Source organism: Oncorhynchus clarkii, chromosome 4, assembly GCF_045791955.1.
Source record: "Oncorhynchus clarkii lewisi isolate Uvic-CL-2024 chromosome 4, UVic_Ocla_1.0, whole genome shotgun sequence".
Classification (NCBI taxonomy): domain Eukaryota; kingdom Metazoa; phylum Chordata; class Actinopteri; order Salmoniformes; family Salmonidae; genus Oncorhynchus; species Oncorhynchus clarkii.
Window position 1 is genome coordinate 4,126,978 of NC_092150.1, and position 24,469 is coordinate 4,151,446.

Here is a 24,469-nt window from a genome sequence, read left to right on the forward strand (position 1 = left end):
ATGTCATCATGGACACAGGGTCATCAATCAAAATTTTTACCGTCTACTTCTCTCTCACACCTCCTCAGTCCTTATCTGTGGTACTGTATATTAACTATATACCACACCTCCTCAGTCCTTATCTGTGGTACTGTATATTAACTATATACCACACCTCCTCAGTCCTTATCTGTGGTACTGTATATTAACTATATACCACACCTCCTCAGGCCTTATCTGTGGTACTGTATATTAACTATATACCACACCTCCTCAGTCCTTATCTGTGGTACTGTATATTAACTATATACCACACCTCCTCAGTCCTTATCTGTGGTACTGTATATTAACTATATACCACTCCTCCTCAGTCCTTATCTGTGGTACTGTATATTAACTATATACCACACCTCCTCAGGCCTTATCTGTGGTACTGTATATTAACTATATACCACACCTCCTCAGTCCTTATCTGTGGTACTGTATATTAACTAAATACCACACCTCCTCAGTCCTTATCTGTGGTACTGTATATTAACTATATACCACACCTCCTCAGTCCTTATCGATGAATTACAACACACAGGTGTATTATAAGGCATTACAAAGGTCATTAAAATAATGATACATACGTACTTCATAGAAACTGTTACCCTTCATATATTCTAACAACTCACATTTTAAGATTCATTATGTCATTTTTTCCATGTTAAGGGCTCTAACCTTGGAACAAAACTATTTGTCTCCCTCTTGCTGTTGCATGCAGTTCCTCTCTCTCTTCCTCCATTCCTCTAACCCCTCCCTCCTTCTAACCCCAGCCCTCTGGCAGAACCAGGAAGTCCCTCCCCTTCCCACAAACTCTCTTCTGAGGAAACTAAACTGATCTGAGTCTCTCTGTCGTCTGTCTGTGTGAGAGTGAACAACCGTCCAAATGGCTCAGCAGGGAGTTCTGCTGGACCAGGACCAGTTCTGTTGTTCTGTCTGTCTGGATCTACTGAAGGAGCCGGTCACTACTATCTGTGGACACAGTTACTGTAGGAGCTGTATTGAGGGCTGCTGGGATCAGGATGTTCTGAAAGGGGTCTATAGCTGTCCTCAGTGCAGAGAGACCTTCACTCCAAGGCCTAATCTGAGGAAAAATAACATGTTGGCTGAGCTGGTGGAGAAACTGAGGAAGACAGGACTCCAGGCTGCTCCCCCTCCTGCTCTGTGCTATGCTGGACCTGGAGATGTGGCGTGTGATTTCTGCACTGGGACCAGAAAGCAGAAAGCCCTCATGTCCTGTCTGGTGTGTCTGGCCTCTTACTGTGATACTCACCTCCAATCTCACTATGAATCTCCTGCTTTGAAGAAGCACAAGCTGGTCAAAGCCACGGCACAACTACAGGAGAAGATCTGCTCTCATCATGACAAACTGCTGGAGGTTTACTGTCGTACCGATCAGCAGTGTATCTGTTATCAGTGTGTGATGGATGAACATAAAGGCCATGATACAGTGTCAGCTGCAGCAGAGAGGACTGAGAAACAGGTAAGACCAGAACAACTTGTTGGTGACTGTCTGATAAACAAAGAATTAAAGATACAGTAGGAACTAAATCTGTTTGAATATGAGATCATTATATTATATACAATATAAAATGGATCCACAAATATGAACACAAACCTTGAGTATATAGATATGTTAACCCAGATTCTCCAAATGTATCTCCATGTTCTAAAGTCAAACACTATTATCATTCTGAATGGCCTTTTATGAGTCCAAAGTTCAGTCTCAACCCCTTGATACATGTAGGCCTACCATAAAAACTATAATCATTCACATAGCAACATAATATAATATTGTAAACAGACTTCCTCAGGATTGTAGACCTTCCTCTCTATGGGTCCTATGTCACATTACTATACTATTGATCTACTGGACTAATAAAGCTTGATAGCTCATTGAAGAGTGATTCTCCACAGAGGCAGCTGGGGATGAGTCAGCAGAAGGTCCAGCAGAGATTCCAGGAGAGAGAGAAGGAGCTGAAGGAGCTCCAACAGGCTGTGGAGTCTTTCAAGGTGAGTATTGTTGACCAGAGGAGACACACCATTTCACTTCTCTCCTCCAGTCAGAGAGAGAGAGAGAGAGAGAGAGAGAGAGAGGGGCCCCTATTTAATCCCACTGACCCCACTGTTGGGAACAGGCTGTCTGGACCCCTTTCAGAGAATAGACTGGTTCATGTAACCGACTGGGCTGCCTCATCACATAACCATGAGTAACCATGACGACTCATGTCCCCTAGACGTTAAAATGGAACTGTCTCTCTCTCAATTGAAGTAAATTCATAGGGCTTTATTGGCATGGAAATATATGTTTACATTGCCAAAGCAAGTGAAATAGACAATAAACAAAAGTGAAATAAACAATCAGAAATTAACAGTAAACATTACACACACAAAAGTTACAAATTAATAGAGATTTCAAATATTATAATTCAAGTGCAAACAGAGTGAGTCGTGCCCCAGACTGAGTCCTGGAGGTGAAATGGAAATGAATGAGGGAGAGTTCAGTGAGGTAGAAGGTGTGGAGAAGAGTTCAGAACCAGAGAAGTATTTGGTCATATGAGATTTGACTTCAGAAGAGTTCCAGGGTGTGTTGAGTGGTGGTGTCCAGTCCTCCCAGGTCGTTGTCATGGTGATGGAGCAGATAGGGTCAAAGTAGTGGAATGGGTGTCGTGGAAATTTCTTCTATTTACCAAATCATGGGAGCAAACCACACACACAAGTCAGAGTTAGTTATCAAAGTCCATCTTTAATTATATGAGCTCTATCACAACCCTGTGACTCTCAGATTGATTCAGTGTCTAACCATGAATTCTCTGAGAGCCCCTTCCACATTGTAAATGAGGTCCTTTATAGTAAAGACACACAGGATAAGACAGCATAGACATAATAAATCGTTCAGCTTTGTCTCCTTACTCAAACCCCAGAACCATAAACCAACCCTGCATATATCAAATTGTCATTTAGATGCAACCAACTCTAAATACAACCAATCCTGGACAAGCTCACGGAGAGGAGAATGATTCCAGACACTGCCATCTCCGATGGGAAAACTAGGGAGTGAACTGGCACACACACAGTGGAGCAAAAGACATGTTTACACACGATGATACTTTGACCTCTCCCCTCTCTCCGGCCCATGCAACTTAGTTTTGACATAGAACAGATAACTGCAACCTGGCCACAGTATTATACAAAAATACCATTCTGATGAGAATTAACTTACACACATTTGATAAATATAAAACATCTTACATATGTTACCAACAAATTCTGATTATCCCATGACATGGGGTAGTGGGTTTTTAATGAGTGTAGGTTAGTTGGCATGGTGATGGAGCAGATAGGGTCAAAGTAGTGGAATGGGGTAGTGGGTTTTTAATGAGTGTAGGGTTAGTTGTCATGGTGATGGAGCAGATAGGGTCAAAGTAGTGGAATGGGGTAGTGGGTTTTTAATGAGTGTAGGGTTAGTTGTCATGGTGCAGGAGCAGATATAGCAGACGCCTCCCTAAAAAAAGATTTGAGGGTTATTAGTCTAATAGGACTAAATCAAATCAAATTGTATTAGTCACATGAATACAATGTGTTTTTACCTGACAGTGAAATGCTGAATACAACAGGTGTTTTTGATGATATATATATATAGGGAGGAGAGTAGAGCAGGACCAAGAGGTGTTCTGTACCTGTCTGTCCAGGAGGGAGGAGAGTAGAGCAGGACCAAGAGGAGTTCTCTACCTGTCTGTCCAGGAGGGAGGAGAGTAGAGCAGGACCAAGAGGTGTTCTGTACCTGTCTGTCCAGGAGGGAGGAGAGTAGAGCAGGACCAAGAGGTGTTCTGTACCTGTCTGTCCAGGAGGGAGGAGAGTAGAGCAGGACCAAGAGGTGTTCTGTACCTGTCTGTCCAGGAGGGAGGAGAGTAGAGCAGGACCAAGAGGTGTTCTGTACCTGTCTGTCTGGAGGGAGGACAAGGCCTGGTGGACCTGGAGAGCAGGGTGGCAGAGGTCTGACTCAATGAGGTGCAGAGAGGCTACTGAACCTACTGTCTCACTCTGTATTTCTCTCTCTTTCTCTCTCTCTCTCTTTCTCTGTCTCTCTCTCTCTCCAGCTCTCTGCACAGTCAGCAGTGGAGGACAGTGATCAGATCTTTACTGAGCTGATCCGCTCCATTGAGAGAAGGAGATCTGAGGTGAAGGAGCTGATCAGAGCCCAAGAGAAGGCTCAAGTGAGTCAAGCTGAAGGACTCCTGGAGCAACTGAAGCAGGAGATAGCTGAGCTGAGGAAGAGAAGTACTGAGCTGGAGCAGCTCTCACACACAGAGGATCACATCCATTTCCTCCAGGTAACTAAACTGTCTTGTTACATGTGATATGAAATTAACTTAATGTGAAACTATTAATCTCAATCATTATGTTGTCCTGTCTCTCTCTCTTTCCCTGTCTGTCCCTCTCTCTGTCGGTCTCTCCCTCTCTCTGTCCGTCCCTCTCCCTCTCTGTGTGTCACTCTCTCTCTGTCGTCCCTCTCTCTCTGTCCGTCCCTGTCACTCCCTCTCTCTCTCTGTCTGTCCGTTCCTCTCTCTCTGTGTCCGTCCCTCTCTCTCTCTGTGTGTCACTCTCTCTCTGTCGTCCCTCTCTCTCTGTCCGTCCCTGTCGCTCCCTCTCTCTCTCTGTCTGTCCGTTCCTCTCTCTCTGTCCGTTCCTCTCTGTCCGTCCCTCTCTCTCTCTCTGTCCGTCCCTCTCTCTCTCTCTGTCCATCCCTCTCTCTCTCTGTCCATCCCTCCCTCTCTCTGTCCGACCCTCTCTCTCTCTCGGTCCGTCTCTCTCTCTCTTTCTGTCCACCCCTCTCTCTCTCTGTCCACCCCTCTCTCTCTCTCTCTCCACCCCTCTCTCTCTCTCTGTCCACCCCTCTCTCTCTCTCTGTCCGTCCCTCTCTCTCTCTGTCCGTCCCTCTCTCTCTCTCTGTCCGTCCCTCTCTCTCTCTCTGTCGTCCCTCTCTCTCTCTGTCATCCCTCTCTCTCTCTCTGTCGTCCCTCTCTCTCTCTGTCGTCCCTCTCTCTCTTGGTCCGTCCCTCTCTCTCTCTGTCCGTCCCTTTCTCTCTCTGTCTCTCTGTCTCTCTCTATCTCTGTCCACCCCTCTCTCTCTCTCTGTCCACCCCTCTCTCTCTCTCTGTCCGTCCCTCTCTCTCTCTGTCCGTCCCTCTCTCTCTCTGTCCGTCCCTCTCTCTCGCTGTCGTCCCTCTCTCTCTCTCTGTCGTCCCTCTCTCTCTCTCTGTCGTCCCTCTTTCTCTCTCTGTTGTCCCTCTCTCTCTCTGTCGTCCCTCTCTCTCTCTGTCGTCCCTCTCTCTCTCTGTCGTCCCTCTCTCTCTCTGTCCTTCCCCCTCTCTCCTTCTCTGTCCGTCCCTCTCTCTCTCTCTGTCCGTCCTTCCCTCTCTCTCTCTGTCCGTCCCTCTCTCTCTCTGTTGTCCCTCTCTCTCTCTCTCTGTCCGTCCCTCTCTCTCTCTCTCTGTCCGTCCCTCTCTCTCTCTCTCTGTCCGTCCCCCTCTCTCTCTTTCTCTCTCTCTCTCTGTCCGTCCCTCTCTCTCTCTCTCTCTCTCTCTCTCTGTCCATCCCTCTCTCTCTCTCTCTCTCTCTGTCCCTCTCTCTCTCTCTGTCCATCCCTCTCTCTCTCTGTCCGTCCCTCTCTCTCTGTGTCCGTCCCTCTATCTGTCCGTCTCACTCTCTCTCTGTCCGTCTCACTCAAATTCAAATTCAAATTCAAGCTGCTTTATTGGCATGAAAAACATTGTGTAAATATTGCCAAAGCAACAATGTATACAATATACATTGTAACAAAATTATAAATGATAGCAAATAATAATATAAAATGGTAGTAAATAATAATACAAAATTAAATACAAAAATAATAACAATAAAATGGTAACAGTCTACAGTAAACATTAATAATTATAGTAATAACAATAATAGTAATCATAAGTAAGTTACTGTTTACTATGCAGATGTTATTATTCAGTGTCCCTCAGGCTATGGCAGGAAAATACATATTTGGCTGCAAGAGGAGCCATTGCTCCTTCGCCCATGAGTATTCTTAGTTTTTCCTCTGGGTTCAATTTGTAAAAATGTGGAATATATGTAGTCATTTCTGTGAATAATGAGTCTCTTTGTGAGGAATATTTATCACAGTAAAGGAGAAAGTGCATCTCTGTCTCTACCTCCCCTGTCATGCAGTGACCACATACACGCTCCTCTTTGGGTAGCCATGTCTTTTTATGTCTGCCGGTTTCTATTGCCAATCGGTGGTCACTCAGCCTGTACTTGGTAAGGATCTGTCTCTGCTTCGTATCTCTGACAGAGTAGAGATAATCAGCCAATTCATATTCTCTGTTTAGGGTCAGATAGCAATTTAGTCGGCTTTGGGATTTTGTTTCGTTTTTCCAGTATTGTAAATATGATTCCTTTGATTGGTTCATGATTTTGTTTATTGGAATTCTTTCTTTTGAAGCAGTGCTGGTGTCAGCTTGGTTGGTGAGGTCCAACACCATCTGACTGAGAGGGCTCGTTTCTGGGCTCAGCTCTTGGGCTTGAAGTGCTTTAAATCGCAGACTCGAATTTGGACTTGAATTTAGATGTAGCCAAAATTTTAATGATCTTTTCTGTATTTTCATTATTACTGGAAAACGGCCCAATTCTGCCCTACATGCAATAGTTGGTGTATTTCTCTGGACTTGTAGAATTTTCCGACAGAATTCTGCATGTAGGGCTTCAATTGGATGTTTGTCCCACATTTTAAAATCCAGTTTATTGAGTGGCCCCCAAACCTCACTTCCGTAAAGTGCTATTGGTAGGATTACACTGTCAAATATTTTAGTCCAAATTCTAATTGGGATGTTGATTTTGAATAATTTCATTTTTATTGCATACATTGCTCTGCGGGCTTTTTCTTTGAGTGCCTTCACTGCCATATTAAAGTTTCCCGATGCAGATATGGTCAGACCAAGGTAGGTGTAATTTTTAGTGTGTTCAATTAAGGTGTTGTTCAGGGTGAATTTACATTTGTGTTTCTGACATTTGGGTTTTTTTTGGAAAATCATGATTTTAGTTTTTTGGAAATTTACTGCCAGGGCCCAATTATGGCAATATTGCTCCAGAATATTAATGTTTTGTTGAAGACCTTCTTTGGTTGGTGATAGAAGTACCAAGTCATCAGCATATAGCAGGTATTTCACCTCTGTGTCAAATAGTGTGAGTCCTGGGGCTGGAGATTGGTCCAACATGTCTGCTAATTCATTGATATAAATGTTGAAAAGATTTGGACTCAAATTGCAGCCTTGTCTCACACCTCGACATTGTGAAAAAAATTCTGTTCTTTGGTTTTTGATTTTTATTGCACACTTGTTTTCTGTGTACATACATTTTATTAAGTCATACACCTTACCACCAAGCCCACTTTGTAGAATTTTGTAGAATAGCCCTTCGTGCCAAATCGAATCAAATGCTTTTTTAAAGTCAATAAAGCAAGCAAAGATTTTGCCCTCTTTTTTTTGGTGGACGTGTTTATTAATTAGTGTGTGTAAGGTGTATATATGGTCAGTAGTGCGATGGTTAGGGAGAAAGCCAATTTGACATTTACTTATTACATTTTTTTCTTGAAGAAAGGTTTGAATTCTTGAATTCAAAATGCTACAGAAAATCTTTCCCAAGTTACTGTTGACGCAAATTCCCCTGTAATTATTGGGGTCTGATTTGTCTCCACTTTTGTGGATAGGGGAGATGAGCCCCTGGTTCCAGACATCAGGGAAGCAGCCAGAAGTTAAAACCATGTTGAACAATCTAAGCACAGCATTTTGCAACTCAGGTGTGCTGTTTTTCAGCATTTCATTTCTGATGTTGTCTACACCACAAGCCTTTTTTGATTTAATAGATTTTAGCTTTTCATTTAGTTCTTGTTGGGTTATTGAGTAATCTAATGGATTTTGGTTGTTTTTAATGACTGATTCCAGGATGTTCAATTTTTCTTTAATTTCTAATTGGTTCTGTTGTAAGTCTTTTTGTGGGATGTTTTTGTATAGATTATCAAAGTAAGTTTTCCAAATTCCTACATCTTGTATGGCTAATTATTGTGGCTTTGTTGTGCTTAAATTGTTCCACATGTCCCAGAACTGATTTTGGTCAATTGCGTTTTCAATTTCATCAAGTGTCTTGTTGGTATAATTCAATTTCTTGCATTTCAGTGTTTGTTTATACTGTTTCAGAGTTTCAAAGTATTCATATCGTAGCTCTGGGTTGTTTTGCTGCTTATGTTTTTTGTTTGACATTTGTCTTAGGTGTTTTCTAATTGTTTTACATTCATTATCAAACCATTTGTCAGAAACATTTAGATTTTTGCTTCTGATGTTGCATTGCTTTGGTTTTCTCAAATTTGCTTTCGATGCTGCTTTTTGGAATATGCAGTTGATGTTTTGGGTAGCTGAATTGACACCATCTTTATTGTTTTGGTACTGTGAGTTATTGAAAAACTGTATAGAGTTCATCATTTCATTTGAGTTCAATGTTTCAATGAATGTCTCTGCACTGTTTGGAGCCCATCTGAACGATTGGTTTATGTTGTAAAGTTTATTGGGCTGTTTTTTTGAATGAATATTGCCAGTTAATTTCTTCTTCTTCTTCTTCATAAGTCCTGCTTATGCCAAATGATGATTCCACCTGAGTCTCGGCCCCGTTTAACATTTTTATGTTTGATTGATGGTAGTAAACTTTCTCTATAGCCTGAGGGACACTGAGTATCTATGTCTCCACGACACCATGTTTCCAGTAGGATTATGATGTCCTGTCCCTTGATGTTTTTAATCAATTCTGGATTAGTTGTTTTATAACCAAAATGTGAAGAGTATAGGCCCTGGATATTCCAAGAGCTGATAGTTAATGATCTCATTTATAATAAGTGATATTCACTGGTTTGAGTAAAGTACATCGAAAAAAAATTAAAAAAAATACTATATATATATATATATATATATATATATATATATATATATATATATATATATATATATATACATAATACACACATACACACACACACCCATACATACAATATATATATATATACATACATGCACATACACATATACACACATACATACATACACATATACACACATACATACATACATACATACACACATACATACACCTCTCTCCGTCCCTTTCTCTCCCTCTCTCTGTCGGTCTCTCTCTCTCTCTCTGTCTCTCTCTCTGTCTCTCCCTCTCTCTGTCTCTCTCTCTCTCTCTCTCTCCAGAGGTATCAGTCTCTCTCTCTCTCTCTCTCCAGAGGTATCAGTCTCTCTCTCTCGCCAGAGGTATCAGTCTCTCTCTCTCTCCAGAGGTATCAGTCTCTCTCTCTCTCTCTCTCTCTCCAGAGTTATCAGTCTATCTCTCTCTCTCTCTCCAGAGGTATCAGTCTCTCTCTCTCTCTCTCTCTCTCCAGAGGTATCAGTCTCTCTCTCTCTCTCCAGAGGTATCAGTCTCTCTCTCTCTCTCTCTCTCCAGAGTTATCAGTCTCCCTCTCTCTCTCTCTCCAGAGGTATCAGTCTCTCTCTCTCTCTCTCTCCAGAGTTATCAGTCTCTGTGTCTCTCTCTCTCTCTCTCCAGAGTTATCAGTCTCTCTCTCGCTCTCTCTCCAGAGTTATCAGTCTCTCTCCAGTATCAGTGTATCTTCAGACTTACCAAGCATCGTTGTCCGTCCTCTTCAGTACTTTGGAGATGTGAGTAAGACTGTGTCTGAACTGAGAGAGAAACTAGAAGACTTCCTTAAAGGAGAATGGACCAAGATCCCCACTACAGGTGTGTTGAAAACAATAAGAACATCAACTTTAGACCATTGAAAGTTCCCTACTAGTCATATACATGTGGAATATGGTCTGATGATAACATTCCCTCTCTCTGTCAATGTGTTTGTGTGTCTGTAGTGAATATAGTGGATGTTGTACTGCCTCCAGAGCCCAAGACCAGAGAACAGTTGTTACAATGTGAGTCTCCTTATTGTGAAGTAACTAACAGTCTCTTTTTACTGACACTCCTAACAATCCCTCTAGAAATATATAGCAATAGTAGATCTAATCAAAGACTGGGTATCTATCTGACTCCTCATATTTCTCTGATTTGATCTCTGCTGTGCTCTAATCAAAGACAGGGTAGATCCAGTATCTGACTTAACTTATTGTTCTGACTCCCCTCATTGGTCTCTGCTCTTCTCCCAGATTCCTGTCAGCTCACACTGGACCCAAACACAGCAGACACACGCCTCTCTCTGTCTGAAGGGAACAGAAAGGTGACCTACACACTCCTCTCTCTGTCTAAAGGGAAAAGAAAGGTGACCTATACAGGCCAAGTCCAACCATATCCTGACCATCCAGACAGATTCACCAACTGGTGTCAGGTTCTGTGTAGAGAGGGTCTGTCTGGACGCTGTTACTGGGAGGTGGAGAGGACTGGTGATGTTATTACAGCAGTCTCATATAAAGACATCAGCAGAACAGAGAGAGGTAATGATGGTGGATTTGGATTCAATAACAAGTCCTGGAGTTTATATTACTATAGAGGTGATTATTGTTTCAGACACAATAATGTTGTGACTAAAGTATCAGGCCCTCAGTCCTCCAGAGTAGGAGTGTACCTGGATCACAAGGCAGGTACTCTGTCCTTCTACAGTGTCTCTGACACAATGACCCTCCTCCACAGAGTCCAGACCACATTCACTCAGCCCCTCTATCCTGGGTTTTGGCTCTATGATTATCATGGTACTGCTGAGCTGGTTAAATTGTAAACTGATTTGTTATTAATTCAAATTCAATACAATGTTTTAATCTTGTACATTTCCATGAATCATGATGTCTGGTGTTGATGTATATTGGTTGTCATTCAGAACCATTGATATGTTTTCTCAGTTGGTTCTCTGTCTCTATGTAATTCTCCTCAGTATCATTGATCAGCTTGTTGGCTCGGTCCTAATTGATGTGTTCTCTGTCACCTGGAGCTGCATGGAAAATGGTCCAGGAACTAAAGGACAATTCAGGACTAGTCAGCCCACTGCAAGCTGGTATCACTTACTTTCTACTAAACTATATGGTCTGGTTTCCCAGACACAGATGAATCCTAGTCCTGGACTAAACAGTATGTTCAATGTAGATGTCCAGGAAACCGGCCCTAAATGTGTCATCTTTCATCCTCCCATACTGCTCAGTCCAGCAACATTAAACCTGTCCAGCAGGTGGTGCTGTTGACCAAACAAAACCAGCAGATATCTTGACTTGCCACTCAGTATATCAGTAATGTTCAGAATAGTACTTTAATATCATTGGAGATTGATGGTCTTTTTAATCCACTATCCAGAGTCAGGAACAGATGAAGTTGGGTCTGCTACTGTTCAGTGATTAAATATGATTTATGGTGATGGGAAATAATAAAAAACACTCAACTTCATCTAGTAATAGTTTTCCTTTGTTATTTATTCCAAGGTGTGTCTTTAACTTGTAAATGTATTGTGTGGAGGTGAGCTAGTGGTGTGGCTGATAGAATAGAATGAAAAGGGAGGAGGGGAGGAAGAGGGGAGGAGTGAAGGGCTGTTCAAGAAACCAGATGAGGAAGAGGAAGATGTTCAGGGGAATTACTGTCTCTGTTCCAAATGGTTCCCTATTCCCTATGTAGTGCACTACGGTGCTTCTGACCAGGTCTAAAGTAGTGTTCTACATGGGGAATAGGGTGTAGATTTATTACAATATCATGCTTTAGTGTTTGGCACAAAATATATTAGATCTCCACCACCCCACTTCCTGTCTGTCATCCCCCAGTTCTGTTAAGACTTCCTCTCATTGAACTGGGCCTCATTCTAAATGGTCACTTTGTATTGATAGTCCATACTGGTCTTTACTATGGTTCTACATACAGTACCTGTATTGATAGTCCATACTGGTCTTTACTATGGTTCTACATACAGTATCTGTATTGATAGTCCATACTGGTCTTTACTATGGTTCTACATACAGTATCTGTATTGATAGTCCATACTTGCCCCCCTGGCCCCATTGTCCCCTTTATCTCTCGTCCCTCCAGATTAACTTGAATCTCGAAATATAGTTGAACTACTCAAATTATCTATAGATTCTAACTTGCTGGAACTCAGGTTCGTGCCGCTTGCCTATTGAACAGTTGCTCTTGTCGTCATTTGACTTGCGCCCGTCTTATCTTGATGAGTATTATGGGTCAACAATATCTTAACTGATTGAGCTCAACATTCCGGCCAAGGCTTATTGCCACAGACACTGCGGTAGACCAACGTTGAACCACTCGCCTAGGAACCAGGAGATTATCATAGACTGATCCTGCCGCCAGTTGACCCGGAGCCTGTTTTGTCTTGTTGCCACCGAGCACAATACTACAGCCCGGTCGAGTGTCGCAGCCAGCCTCGGATATATCCTCTGGGGCGAGAAGGGTCTCTCCAGACTAACTTGAATCTCGAAATTTAAGTGAACCACCGATCTCTCATAGGAGGAATCGATACCGAAACTAAATCCTTAGAACTCTGACCGATTGAAACTCTGCTCCTGATCTCGTGGGTCTTCCTGTCAACTATTAAAGGTAATTAATTTCAACTATTACAGTTTATTAGAAATAAGTGTTATCATTGTACCAGGCATTATAGAGCATTAAGGCATTTGCATGTTTTTGATTAACGCTGTGTGTGACCAAGTAACAAATTGTGTATTTTGAAGTGTGTTTGATTGTAAAAGACAAAAAACAGAGTGTTTTCAAAAATAAACGGTAGTCTTATTTTGTTTCGAGTAAAACGCCCTCCCAAGACAGTTAACGGCAAGGGAGATAACAACTTTGACACTCCCCTCTACCGGGACACTGGAAACGGGGATCAATGCTCTATGACAGAATGAGTTACCATTAAAAGACAAGGAGGAAGGTGTGTCCAGTAGTGATTCATTTAATTGTCTTATCGATCTATCTAAGTTTTATTAACCAAGCGATACATAGCCGACGGGCAGAGTAGTGAGACTAAGTTGACTAAAGGTCTTCACACTTTAAACTAGATACATCACAGAAGGGAAATACTCAACCTGAAGGAAATCATATAGAGACTGGTAGGACTAGTGCTTAATAACAACTCAAGGACCAATTAGTGGTGAAGCAAAGAGTCTAGAGGATAAACGTGGGGTTCACACATCCCAGCTAGAGCTAGACCGTTGAGAGTGACAAGGCAAAAGACCTCTCTACCAGGACAACGTATCGATAAAGAAGGAGAGGCAGGGCTACGCGAGCGGTCCTGGTTATACCGAGATAGCCTGAAGTATCTATAGTGCCCTGTCCAATCCAGGGAACGGGACGCTAACCACCACTAGCACCCCGCTGCCGGCCAAGGGGCGGGGCTGAAGGTTTCGTATCGCGACACAACGATTAAAACATTACCAAACCAGAAACCGTGGATTGATGGCAGCATTCGCGTGAAACTGAAAGTGCTACCCACTGCTTTTAATCAGGGCAAGGTGGCCGGAAACATGATCGAACACAAACAGTGTAGCTATTCCCTCCGCAAGGCAATCAAACAAGCTAAGCGTCAGTATAGAGACAAAGTAGAATCTCAATTCAACGGTTCAGACACAAGAGGTATGTGGCAGGGTCTACAGTCAATCACGGATTACAAAAAGAAATCCAGCCCAGTCACGGACCAGGATGCCTTGCTCCCAGGCAGACTAAATAACTTTTTTGCCCGCTTTGAGGACAATACAGTGCCACTGACACGGCCTGCAACGAAAACATGCGGACTCTCCTTCACTGCAGCCGAGGTGAGTAAGACATTTAAACGTGTTAACCCTCGCAAGGCTGCAGGCCCAGACGGCATCCCCAGCCGCGCCCTGAGAGCATGCGCAGACCAGCTGGCCGGTGTGTTTACGGACATATTCAATCAATCCCTATACCAGTCTGCTGTTCCCACATGCTTCAAGAGGGCCACCATTGTTCCTGTTCCCAAGAAAGCTAAGGTAACTGAGCTAAACGACTACCGCCCCGTAGCACTCACTTCCGTCATCATGAAGTGCTTTGAGAGACTAGTCAAGGACCATATCACCTCCACCCTACCTGACACCCTAGACCCACTCCAATTTGCTTACCGCCCAAATAGGTCCACAGACGATGCAATCTCAACCACACGGCACACTGCCCTAACCCATCTGGACATGAGGAATACCTATGTGAGAATGCTGTTCATCGACTACAGCTCAGCATTTAACACCATAGTACCCTCCAAACTCGTCATCAAGCTCGAGACCCTGGGTCTCGAACCCGCCCTGTGCAACTGGGTACTGGACTTCCTGACGGGCCGCCCCCAGGTGGTGAGGGTAGGTAACAACATCTCCACCCCGCTGATCCTCAACACTGGGGCCCCACAAGGGTGCGTTCTGAGCCCTCTCCTGTACTCCCTGTTCACCCACGACTGCGTGGCCACGCACGCCTCCAACTCAATCATCAAGTTTGCGGACGACACAACAGTGGTAGGCTTGATTACCAACAACGATGAGACGGCCTACAGGGAGGAGGTGAGGGCCCTCGGAGTGTGGTGTCAGGAAAATATCCTCACACTCAACGTCAACAAAACTAAGGTGATGATTGTGGACTTCAGGAAATAGCAGAGGGAACACCCCCCTATCCACATCGATGGAACAGTAGTGGAGAGGGTAGTAAGTTTTAAGTTCCTCGGCGTACACATCACAGACAAACTGAATTGGTCCACCCACACAGACAGCATCGTGAAGAAGGCACAGCAGCGCCTCTTCAACCTCAGGAGGCTGAAAAAATTTGGCTTGTCACCAAAAGCACTCACAAACTTCTACAGATGCACAATCGAGAGCATCCTGTCGGGCTGTATCACCACCTGGTACGGCAACTGCTCCGCCCACAACCGTAAGGCTCTCCAGAGGGTAGTGAGGCCTGCACAACGCATCACCGGGGGCAAACTACCTGCCCTCCAGGACACCTACACCACCCGATGTCACAGGAAGGCCATAAAGATCATCAAGGACAACAACCACCCGAGCCACTGCCTGTTCACCCCGCTATCGTCCAGAAGGCGAGGTCAGTACAGGTGCATCAAAGCTGGGACCGAGAGACTGAAAAACAGCTTCTATCTCAAGGCCATCAGACTGTTAAACAGCCACCACTAACATTGAGTGGCTGCTGCCAACACACTGACTCAACTCCAGCCACTTTAATAATGGGAATTGATGGGAATTGATGTAAAAATATATCACTAGCCACTTTAAACAATGCTACCTTATATAATGTTACTTACCCTACATTATTTATCTCATATGTATACGTATATACTGTACTCTATATCATCTACTGCATCTTTATGTAATACATGTATCACTAGCCACTTTAAACTATGCCACATTGTTTACATACTCATCTCATATGTATATACTGTACTTGATACCATCTACTGCATCTTGCCTATGCCGCTCTGTACCATCACTCATTCATATATCTTTATGTACATATTCTTTATCCCTTTACACTTATGTGTATAAGGTAGTAGTTTTGGGAATCGTTAGCTAGATTACTCGTTGGTTATTACTGCATTGTCGGAACAAGAAGCACAAGCATTTCGCTACACTCGCATTAACATCTGCTAACCATGTGTATGTGACAAATACAATTTGATTTGATTTGATTTGACCCATAAGGGAGGCTAGACATCTACCACCCCACTACCACTATCAGATTAGAGCCATAAAGGAGACTAGACATCTTCCACCCCACTACCACTATCAGATTAGAGCCATAAAGGAGAATAGAAATCAACCACTATCAGATTAGACCCATAAGGGAGGCTAAACATCTGCCACCCCACTACCACTATCAGATTAGAGCCATAAGGGAGACTAGACATCTACCACCCCACTACCACCATCAGATTAGAGCATAAGGGAGACTAGACATCTACCACCCCACTATCAGATTAGAGTCGTAAGGGAGACTAGACATCTACCATTATCAGATTAGAGCCGTAAGGGAGACTAGACATCTACCACTAACATATTAGAGCCGTAAGAGAGACTAGACTTCTACAACTCTCAGATTTGAGCCATAAGGGAGAATAGACATCTACCACCCCACTACCACAATCAGATTAGATCCATAAGGGAGACTAGACATCTACCACCCCACAACCACTATCAGATGAGAGCCAAAAGGGAGACTAGGCATCTACCACCCCACTACCACTATCAGATTACAGCCATATGGGAGACTAGGCATCTACCACCCCACTACCACTATCAGTTTAGAGCCATAAGGGAGAATATTAATCTACCACTATCAGATTAGAGCCAAAAAGGAGATTAGACATCTACCACCCCACTACCACTATCAGATTAGACCCATAAAGGAGACTAGACATCTACCACTATCAGATTAGAGCCAAAAAGGAGATTAGACATCTACCACCCCACTACCACTATCAGATTAGACCCATAAGGGAGGCTAGACATTTACCACCCCACTACCACTATCAGATTAGAGCCATAAAGGAGACTAGACATCTACCACCCACTACCACTATCAGATTAGAGCCATAAACGAGACTAGACATCTACCACCCTACTACCACCATCAGATTTGAGCCAAAAAGGAGGCTAAAAATCTACCACCCCACTACCACGATCAGATTAGAGCCGTAAGGGAGCCTAGACATCTACCACCCCAACACCACTATCAGATTAGAGCCATAAGGGAGCCTAGACATCTACCACTATCAGATTAGAGCCGTAAGGGAGACTAGATATCTACCCCTAACCGATTAGAGCAGTAAGGTAGACTAGACATCTACCACTATCAGATTAGAGCCGTATCAGATTAGAGCCAGAAGGGAGACTAGACATCTACCACCCCACTACCACTATTAGATTAGAGCCATAAGGGAGGCGAGACATCTACCACCCCACTATCAGATTAGAGCCGTAAGGGAGCCTAGACATCTACCACTATCAGATTAGTGCCGTATCAGATTAGAGCCAGAAGGGAGACTAGACATCTCCCACCCCACTACCACTATCAGATTAGAGCCATAAAGGAGACTAGACATCTAACACTATCAGATTAGAGCCATAAGGGAGAATAGACATCTACCGCTAACAGATTAGAGCCGTAACGGAGACTAGACATCTACCACCCCACTAGCACTATCAGATTAGAGCCATGATGGAGACTAGACATCTAACACTATCAGAATAGCGCAATAAGGGAGACGAGACATCTACCACTAATATACAACATTATCTGTGGTACTGTATATTAACTATATACCACACCTCCTCAGTCCTTATCTGTGGTACTGTATATTAACTATATACCACACCTCCTCAGTCCTTATCTGTGGTACTGTATATTAACTATATACCACACCTCCTCAGTCCTTATCTGTGGTACTGTATATTAACTATATACCACACCTCCTCAGGCCTTATTGATTAATTACAACACATAGGTGTATTATAAAGCATTACAAAGGTCATTAAAATAATGATACACACATACTTCATAGAAACTGTTACCCTTCATATATTCTAACAACTCACATTTTAAGATTCATTATGTCATTTGTTCCATGTTAAGGGCTCTAACCTTGGAACAAAACTATTTGTCTCCCTCTTGCTGTTGCATGCAGTTCCTCTCTCTCTTCCTCCATTCCTCTAACCCCTCCCTCCTTCTAACCCCACCCTTCTGGCAGAATCAGGAAGTCCCTTCCCTTCCCACAAACTCTCTTCTGAGGAAACGAAACTGATCTGAGTCTCTGTGTCGTCTGTCTGTGTGACAGTGAACAACTGTCCAAATGGCTCAACAGGGAGTTCTGCTGGACCAGGACCAGTTCTGTTGTTCTGTCTGTCTGGATCTACTGAAGGAGCCAGTCACCATCCCCTGTGGACACAGTTACTGTAGGAGCTGTATTGAGGGCTGCTGGGATCAGGATGATCTGAAAGGGGTCTATAGCTGTCCTCAGTGCAGAGAGACCTTCACTCCAAGGCCTAATCTGAGGAAAAATAACATGTTGGCTGAGCTGGTGGAGAAACTGAGGAAGACAGGACTCCAGGCTGCTCCCCCTCCTGCTCTGTGCTATGCTGGACCTGGAGATGTGGTGTGTGATTTCTGCACTGGGACCAGAAAGCAGAAAGCACTCATGTCCTGTCTGGTGTGTCTGGCCTCTTACTGTGAGACTCACCTCCAACCTCACTATGAATTTCCTGCTTTGAAGAAGCACAAGCTGGACAAAGCCACGGCACAACTACAGGAGAAGATCTGCTCTTATCATGACAAACTGCTGGAGGTGTACTGTCGTACCGATCAGCAGTGTATCTGTTATCAGTGTGTGATGGATGAACATAAAGGCCATGATACAGTGTCAGCTGCAGCAGAGAGGACTGAGAAACAGGTAAGACCAGAACAACTTGTTGATGACTGTCTGATAAACTAAGAATTAAAGATACAGTAGGAACTCAATCTGTTTGAATATGAGTTCATTATATTATATACAATATGAAATGGATCCACAAATATGAACACAAAACTTGAGTATATTGAGTTTGTTACAAATGTATCACCATTTTCTAAAGTCAAACACTATTATCATTCTGAATGGCCTTTTATGACTCCAAAGTTCAGTCTCAGGCCCAGATACATGTAGGCCTACCATAAAAACTATAATGATTCACATAGCAACATAATATAATATTGTAAAGGGACTTCCTCAGGATTGTTGACCTTCCTCTCTATGGGTCCTATGTTACATTACTATACTATTGATCTACTGGACTAATAAAGCTTGATAGCTCATTGAAGAGTGATTCTCCACAGAGGCAGCTGGGGATGAGTCAGCAGAAGGTCCAGCAGAGATTCCAGGAGAGAGAGAAGGAGCTGAAGGAGCTCCAACAGGCTGTGGAGTCTTTCAAGGTGAGTATTGTTGACCAGAGGAACACACCATTTCACTTCTCTCCTCCAGTCAGAGAGAGAGAGAGAGAGAGGGGGGCCCCTATCCAATCCCACTGACCCCACTGTTGGGAACAGGCTGTCTGGACCCCTTTCAGAGAATAGACTGGTTCATGTAACTGACTGGGCTGCCTCATCACATAACCATGAGTAACCATGACTGACTCATGTCCCCTATACATTAAAATGGAACTGTCTCTCTCTCAATTGAATTAAATTCATAGGGCTTTATTGGCATGGAAATATATGTTTACATTGCCAAAGCAAGTGAAATACACAATAAACAAAAGTGAAATTAACAATCAGAAATGAACAGTAAACAATACACTTGGAAGGGATTTGGGGGATGGGGGAGGGACTATTAGAAGTTAGTAGGTCTCTCTTTTATTTTCTCAGAGGTTCTGAGTTAGGTAGGAGGATTTAGAGTGGGGTAAACCGTGATTGATTACACTCCAGAACAGTAGGTGGTGCCATGCAACTTTAACGTTGGTTTGAGGACCGCCATTATATCATAGAAGAAGAAGTTGGTCTGTGAGGGTTTTGTTGTTCCTGAGGAGGGCTACTATTCTTTTCTCTTTTGGTTTTCAAGTATTTTCAGAATGTATTAAAGCCAAAGCTAAAGCTTCCCTAAACAATTCAATATATCAGTCAATATATTTTCTCTGTGATTTATTTTCTCTCCGTCAACCGTTCCATCGCATCTTAACCGTCTTACCGGGCGGGTACTAGGACCCGGGGGAGGCTGCTGCACCGCTCGTGACTGTCAGTCCTCCTTGTAGCTCATTGGTTAAGCTGTGGCTCGAGACTGTTAACAGTTAACGGACAGGAAACGGCTCTGACAGGACACATTCATGTCGAGGCAGTGATGTGAATGTGTGGTAAGTTAGAATAGAGAGAGAGAGTTTTCACTACTATAGACTTTGGTCATAATCAAAGCTTTGTTAACCAATAGGTTTTTATGTGAGGCTGCCTGTAAGTTACAGTGTAACAGACGTTACTAACGGTAACGGTGTCTTTTAAATTCGACATAAGTTATGTGGCGATGATATCTAGTTAACGTTGTATTTAATGTAGTGTAATGACCTGACTAGATCATAAAGGAACAATTGTCCAGACAGAGGATTGAGTTACGAATTGACGGTTTATTAGCAACTTTACACAGGCTACTGTTTGGCCTTAGCTCACGCCAAATAAATGAAAGATACCCCACAAGCCAATCGGGACCTTCTCTTGTGAAGCCCAGACGTAAGAGAGAGAACAAAGGCTGAACCTTAACTTCCAATGCCCCGCCCCCTCCACGCCACTCCGCCAACCACCAGGATGCCCGGCATCAGAACATCCCAGGCATTCCTGTGATTGGCAGATAGCAGGTTGATTGGCATGTCGGACCCCGCGAACACTGGGAACTGGTAAGTACAACACAACCACCTACTAGCCGAACACATAACACACAGCTGTCTGTGCGGGTCGCTACAGTAGTTTTACTATCTGTGCCAGGCTATAAATGACACAGATAATATCTAGTTAACGTTGTATTTAATGTAGTTTTACTATCTGTGCCAGGCTATAAATGACACAGATAATATCAAGTTAACCCCGGGGGTCTGTGTGGCCGGAGAGAGGGATATTCCATGATAGTGAGACAGGTACAGAAAACCTCTTGGTCCAAGATGATGATATGATATATATATATATCATAAGAGGACTGGCCACCCCACAGCCTGGTTCCTCTCTAGGTTTCTTCCTAGGTTTTGGCCTTTCTAGGGAGTTTTTCCTAGCCACCGTGCTTCTACACCTGCATTGCTTGCTGTTTGGGGTTTTAGGCTGGGTTTCTGTACAGCACTTTGAGATATCAGCTGATGTACGAAGGGCTATATAAATACATTTGATTTGATTTGACCAAGAGGTGTTCTGTACCTGTCTGTCCAGGAGGGAGGAGAGTAGAGCAGGACCAAGAGGTGTTCTGTACCTGTCTGTCCAGGAGGGAGGAGAGTAGAGCAGGACCAAGAGGTGTTCTGTACCTGTCTGTCCAGGAGGGAGGAGAGTAGAGCAGGACCAAGAGGTGTTCTGTACCTGTCTGTCCAGGAGGGAGGAGAGTAGAGCAGGACCAAGAGGTGTTCTGTACTTGTCTGTCCAGGAGGGAGGACAAGTCCTGGTGGACCTGGAGAGCAGGGTGGCGGAGGTCTGACTCAATGAGGTGCAGAGAGGCTACTGAACCTACTGTCTCTCTCTCTCTCTCTCTCTCTCTCTCTCTCCAGCACTCTGCACAGTCAGCAGTAGAGGACAGTGATCAGATCTTTACTGAGCTGATCCGCTCCATTGAGAGAAGGAGCTCTGAGGTGAAGGAGCTGATCAGAGCCCAAGAGAAGGCTCAAGTGAGTCAAGCTGAAGGACTCCTGGAGCAACTGAAGCAGGAGATAGCTGAGCTGAGGAAGAGAAGCACTGAGCTGGAGCAGCTCTCACACACAGAGGATCACATCCATTTCCTCCAGGTAACTAAACTGTCTTGTTACATGTGATATGAAATTAACTTCATGTGAAACTATTCATCTCAATCATTATGTTGTCCTGTTTCTCTGTCCCTGTCTCTCTCTCTGCCCGTCCCTCTCTCTCTGTCCGTCCCTCTCTCTCTGTCCGTCTCGCTCTCTCTGTCTGTCCCTCTCTCTCTCTCTCTCTGTCTGTCCCTCTCTCTCTCTCTCTCTCTGTCCGTACCTCTCTCTCTCTCTCTCTGTCCGTCCCTCTCTCTCTCTCTCTGTCCGTCCCTCTCTCTCTCTCTCTCTGTCCGTCCCTCTGTCTCTGTCCATCCCTCTCTCTCTCTCTCTCTCTCTCCAGAGTTATCAGTCTCTCTCTCTCTCTCTCTCCAGAGTTATCAGTCTCTCTCTCTCTCTCTCTCCAGAGTTATCAGTCTCTCTCTCTCTCTCTCTCCAGAGGTATCAGTCTCTCTCCAGTATCAGTGTATCTTCAGACTTACCCAGCATCGTTGTCCCTCCTCTTCAGTACTTTGGAGATGTGAGTAAGACTGTGTCTGAACTGAGAGAGAAACTAGAAGACTTCCTTAAAGGAGAATGGACCAAGATCTCCACTACAGGTGTGTTGAAAACAATAAGAACATCAACTTTAGACCATTGAAAGTTCCCTACTAGTCATACATGTGGAATATGGTCTGATGATAACATTCCCTCTCTCTGTCAATGTGTTTGTGTGTCTGTAGTGAATATAGTGGATGTTGTACTGCCTCCAGAGCCCAAGACCAGAGAACAGTTGTTACAATGTGAGTCTCTTTATTGTGAAGTAACTAACAGTCTCTTTTTACTGACACTCCTAACAATCCCTCTAGAAATATATAGCAATAGTAGATCTAATCAAAGACTGGGTATCTATCTGACTCCTCATATTTCTCTGATTTGATCTCTGCTGTGCTCTAATCAAAGACAGGGTAGATACAGTATCTGACTTAACTTATTGTTCTGACTCCCCTCATTGGTCTCTGCTCTTCTCCCAGATTCCTGTCAGCTCACACTGGACCCAAACACAGCATACACATACCTCTCTCTGTCTGAAGGGAACAGAAAGGTGACCTGTACAGACCAAGTCCAACCACATCCTGTCCATCCAGACAGATTCACCAACTGGTACCAGGTTCTGTGTAGAGAGGGTCTGTCTGGACGCTGTTACTGGGAGGTGGAGAGGACTGGTTATGTTGTTACAGCAGTCTCATATAAAGACATCAGCAGAACAGAGAGAGATGGTGCATTTGGACACAATAACAAGTCCTGGAGTTTATATTACTATAGAGGTGGTTATTGTTTCAGACACAATAATGTTGTGACTAAAGTATCAGGCCCTCAGTCCTCCAGAGTAGGAGTGTACCTGGATCACAAGGCAGGTACTCTGTCCTTCTACAGTGTCTCTGACACAATGACCCTCCTCCACAGAGTCCAGACCACATTCACTCAGCCCCTCTATCCTGGGTTTAGTCTCTTTTATGTCTCTGGTACTGCTGAGCTGGTTAAACTGTAGTAGGGTCCACATAGATACTAGTCATGCTGGTGTAGTCTATAGCTGAGCTGGTTAAACTGTAGTAGGGTCCACATAGATACTAGTCATGCTGGTGTAGTCTATAGCTGAGCTGGTTAAACTGTAGTAGGGTCCACATAGATACTAGTCATGCTGGTGTAGTCTATAGCTGAGCTGGTTAAACTGTAGTAGGGTCCACATAGATACTAGTCATGCTGGTGTAGTCTATAGCTGAGCTGGTTAAACTGTAAACTGATTTGTTATTAATTAAAATTCAATACAATGTTTTAATCTTGTACATTTCCATGAATCATGATGTCTGGTGTTGATGTATATTGGTTGTCATTCAGAACCATTGATATGTTTTCTCAGTTGGTTCTCTGTCTCTATGTAATTCTCCTCAGTATCATTGATCAGCTTGTTGGCTCGGTCCTAATTGATGTGTTCTCTGTCACCTGGAGCTGCATGGAAAATGGTCCAGGAACTAAAGGACAATTCAGGACTAGTCAGCCCACTACAAGCTGGTATCACTTACTTTCTACTAAACTATATGGTCTGGTTTCCCAGACACAGATGAATCCTAGTCCTGGACTAAACAGTATGTTCAATGTAGATGTCCAGGAAACCGGCCCTAAATGTGTCATCTTTCATCCTCCCATACTGCTCAGTCCAGCAACATTAAACCTGTCCAGCAGGTGGTGCTGTTGACCAAACAATAAAACCAGCAGATATCTTGACTTGCCACTCAGTATATCAGTAATGTTCAGAATAGTACTTTAATATCATTGGAGATTGATGGTCTTTTTAATCCACTATCCAGAGTCAGGAACAGATGAAGTTAGGTCTGCTACTGTTCAGTGATTAAATATGATTTATGGTGATGGGAAATAATAAAAAACACTCAACTTCATCTAGTAATAGTTTTCCTTTGTTATTTATTCCAAGGTGTGTCTTTAACTTGTAAATGTATTGTGTGGAGGTGAGCTAGTGGTGTGGCTGATAGAATAGAATGAAAAGGGAGGAGGGGAGGAAGAGGGGAGGAGTGAAGGGCTGTTCAAGAATCCAGATGAGGAAGAGGAAGATGTTCAGGGGAATTACTGTCTCTGTTCCAAATGGTTCCCTATTCCCTACGTAGTGCACTACGGTGCTTCTGACCAGGTCTAAAGTAGTGTTCTACGTAGGGAATAGGGTGTAGATTTATTACAATATCATTCTTTAGTGTTTGGCACAAAAATATATTAGATCTCCACCCCCCCACTTCCTGTCTGTCACCCCCCAGTTCTGTTAAGACTTCCTCTCATTGAACTGGGCCTCATTCTAAATGGTCACTTTGTATTGATAGTCCATACTGGTCTTTACTATGGTTCTACATACAGTACCTGTATTGATAGTC

At 43.6% G+C, this 24,469-nt stretch overlaps 2 protein-coding genes across 5 annotated transcripts; both read left to right on the top strand.

The window, feature by feature from the left end:
• Nucleotides 1-856: 856 nt before the first annotated feature.
• Nucleotides 857-11,493, top strand: LOC139406309 (tripartite motif-containing protein 16-like). 4 transcript variants are annotated; one of them, XM_071148791.1, is made up of 8 exons: nucleotides 857-1,507; nucleotides 1,942-2,037; nucleotides 4,125-4,358; nucleotides 9,696-9,855; nucleotides 9,981-10,040; nucleotides 10,272-10,342; nucleotides 10,385-10,556; nucleotides 10,991-11,155. In XM_071148791.1, the coding sequence occupies exons 1-8, from the start codon at nucleotides 911-913 to the stop codon at nucleotides 11,020-11,022; spliced, it is 1,422 nt and encodes a 473-aa protein (XP_071004892.1). In that variant the 5' UTR covers nucleotides 857-910; the 3' UTR covers nucleotides 11,023-11,155. The 4 variants fall into 4 exon arrangements, with proteins under 4 accessions (XP_071004892.1, XP_071004890.1, XP_071004889.1 ...); XM_071148789.1 differs by having other exon boundaries at nucleotides 10,272-10,556; nucleotides 10,991-11,493; XM_071148788.1 differs by having other exon boundaries at nucleotides 10,385-11,090.
• Nucleotides 11,494-17,838: 6,345 nt separating this feature from the next.
• Nucleotides 17,839-23,986, top strand: LOC139406319 (tripartite motif-containing protein 16-like). The gene is made up of 6 exons (XM_071148813.1): nucleotides 17,839-18,505; nucleotides 18,928-19,023; nucleotides 21,318-21,551; nucleotides 21,988-22,147; nucleotides 22,271-22,330; nucleotides 22,562-23,986. Exons 1-6 carry the CDS (start codon nucleotides 17,909-17,911, stop codon nucleotides 23,077-23,079), a joined length of 1,665 nt encoding a protein of 554 aa, XP_071004914.1. The 5' UTR covers nucleotides 17,839-17,908; the 3' UTR covers nucleotides 23,080-23,986.
• The last annotated feature ends 483 nt before the right edge of the window (nucleotides 23,987-24,469 follow it).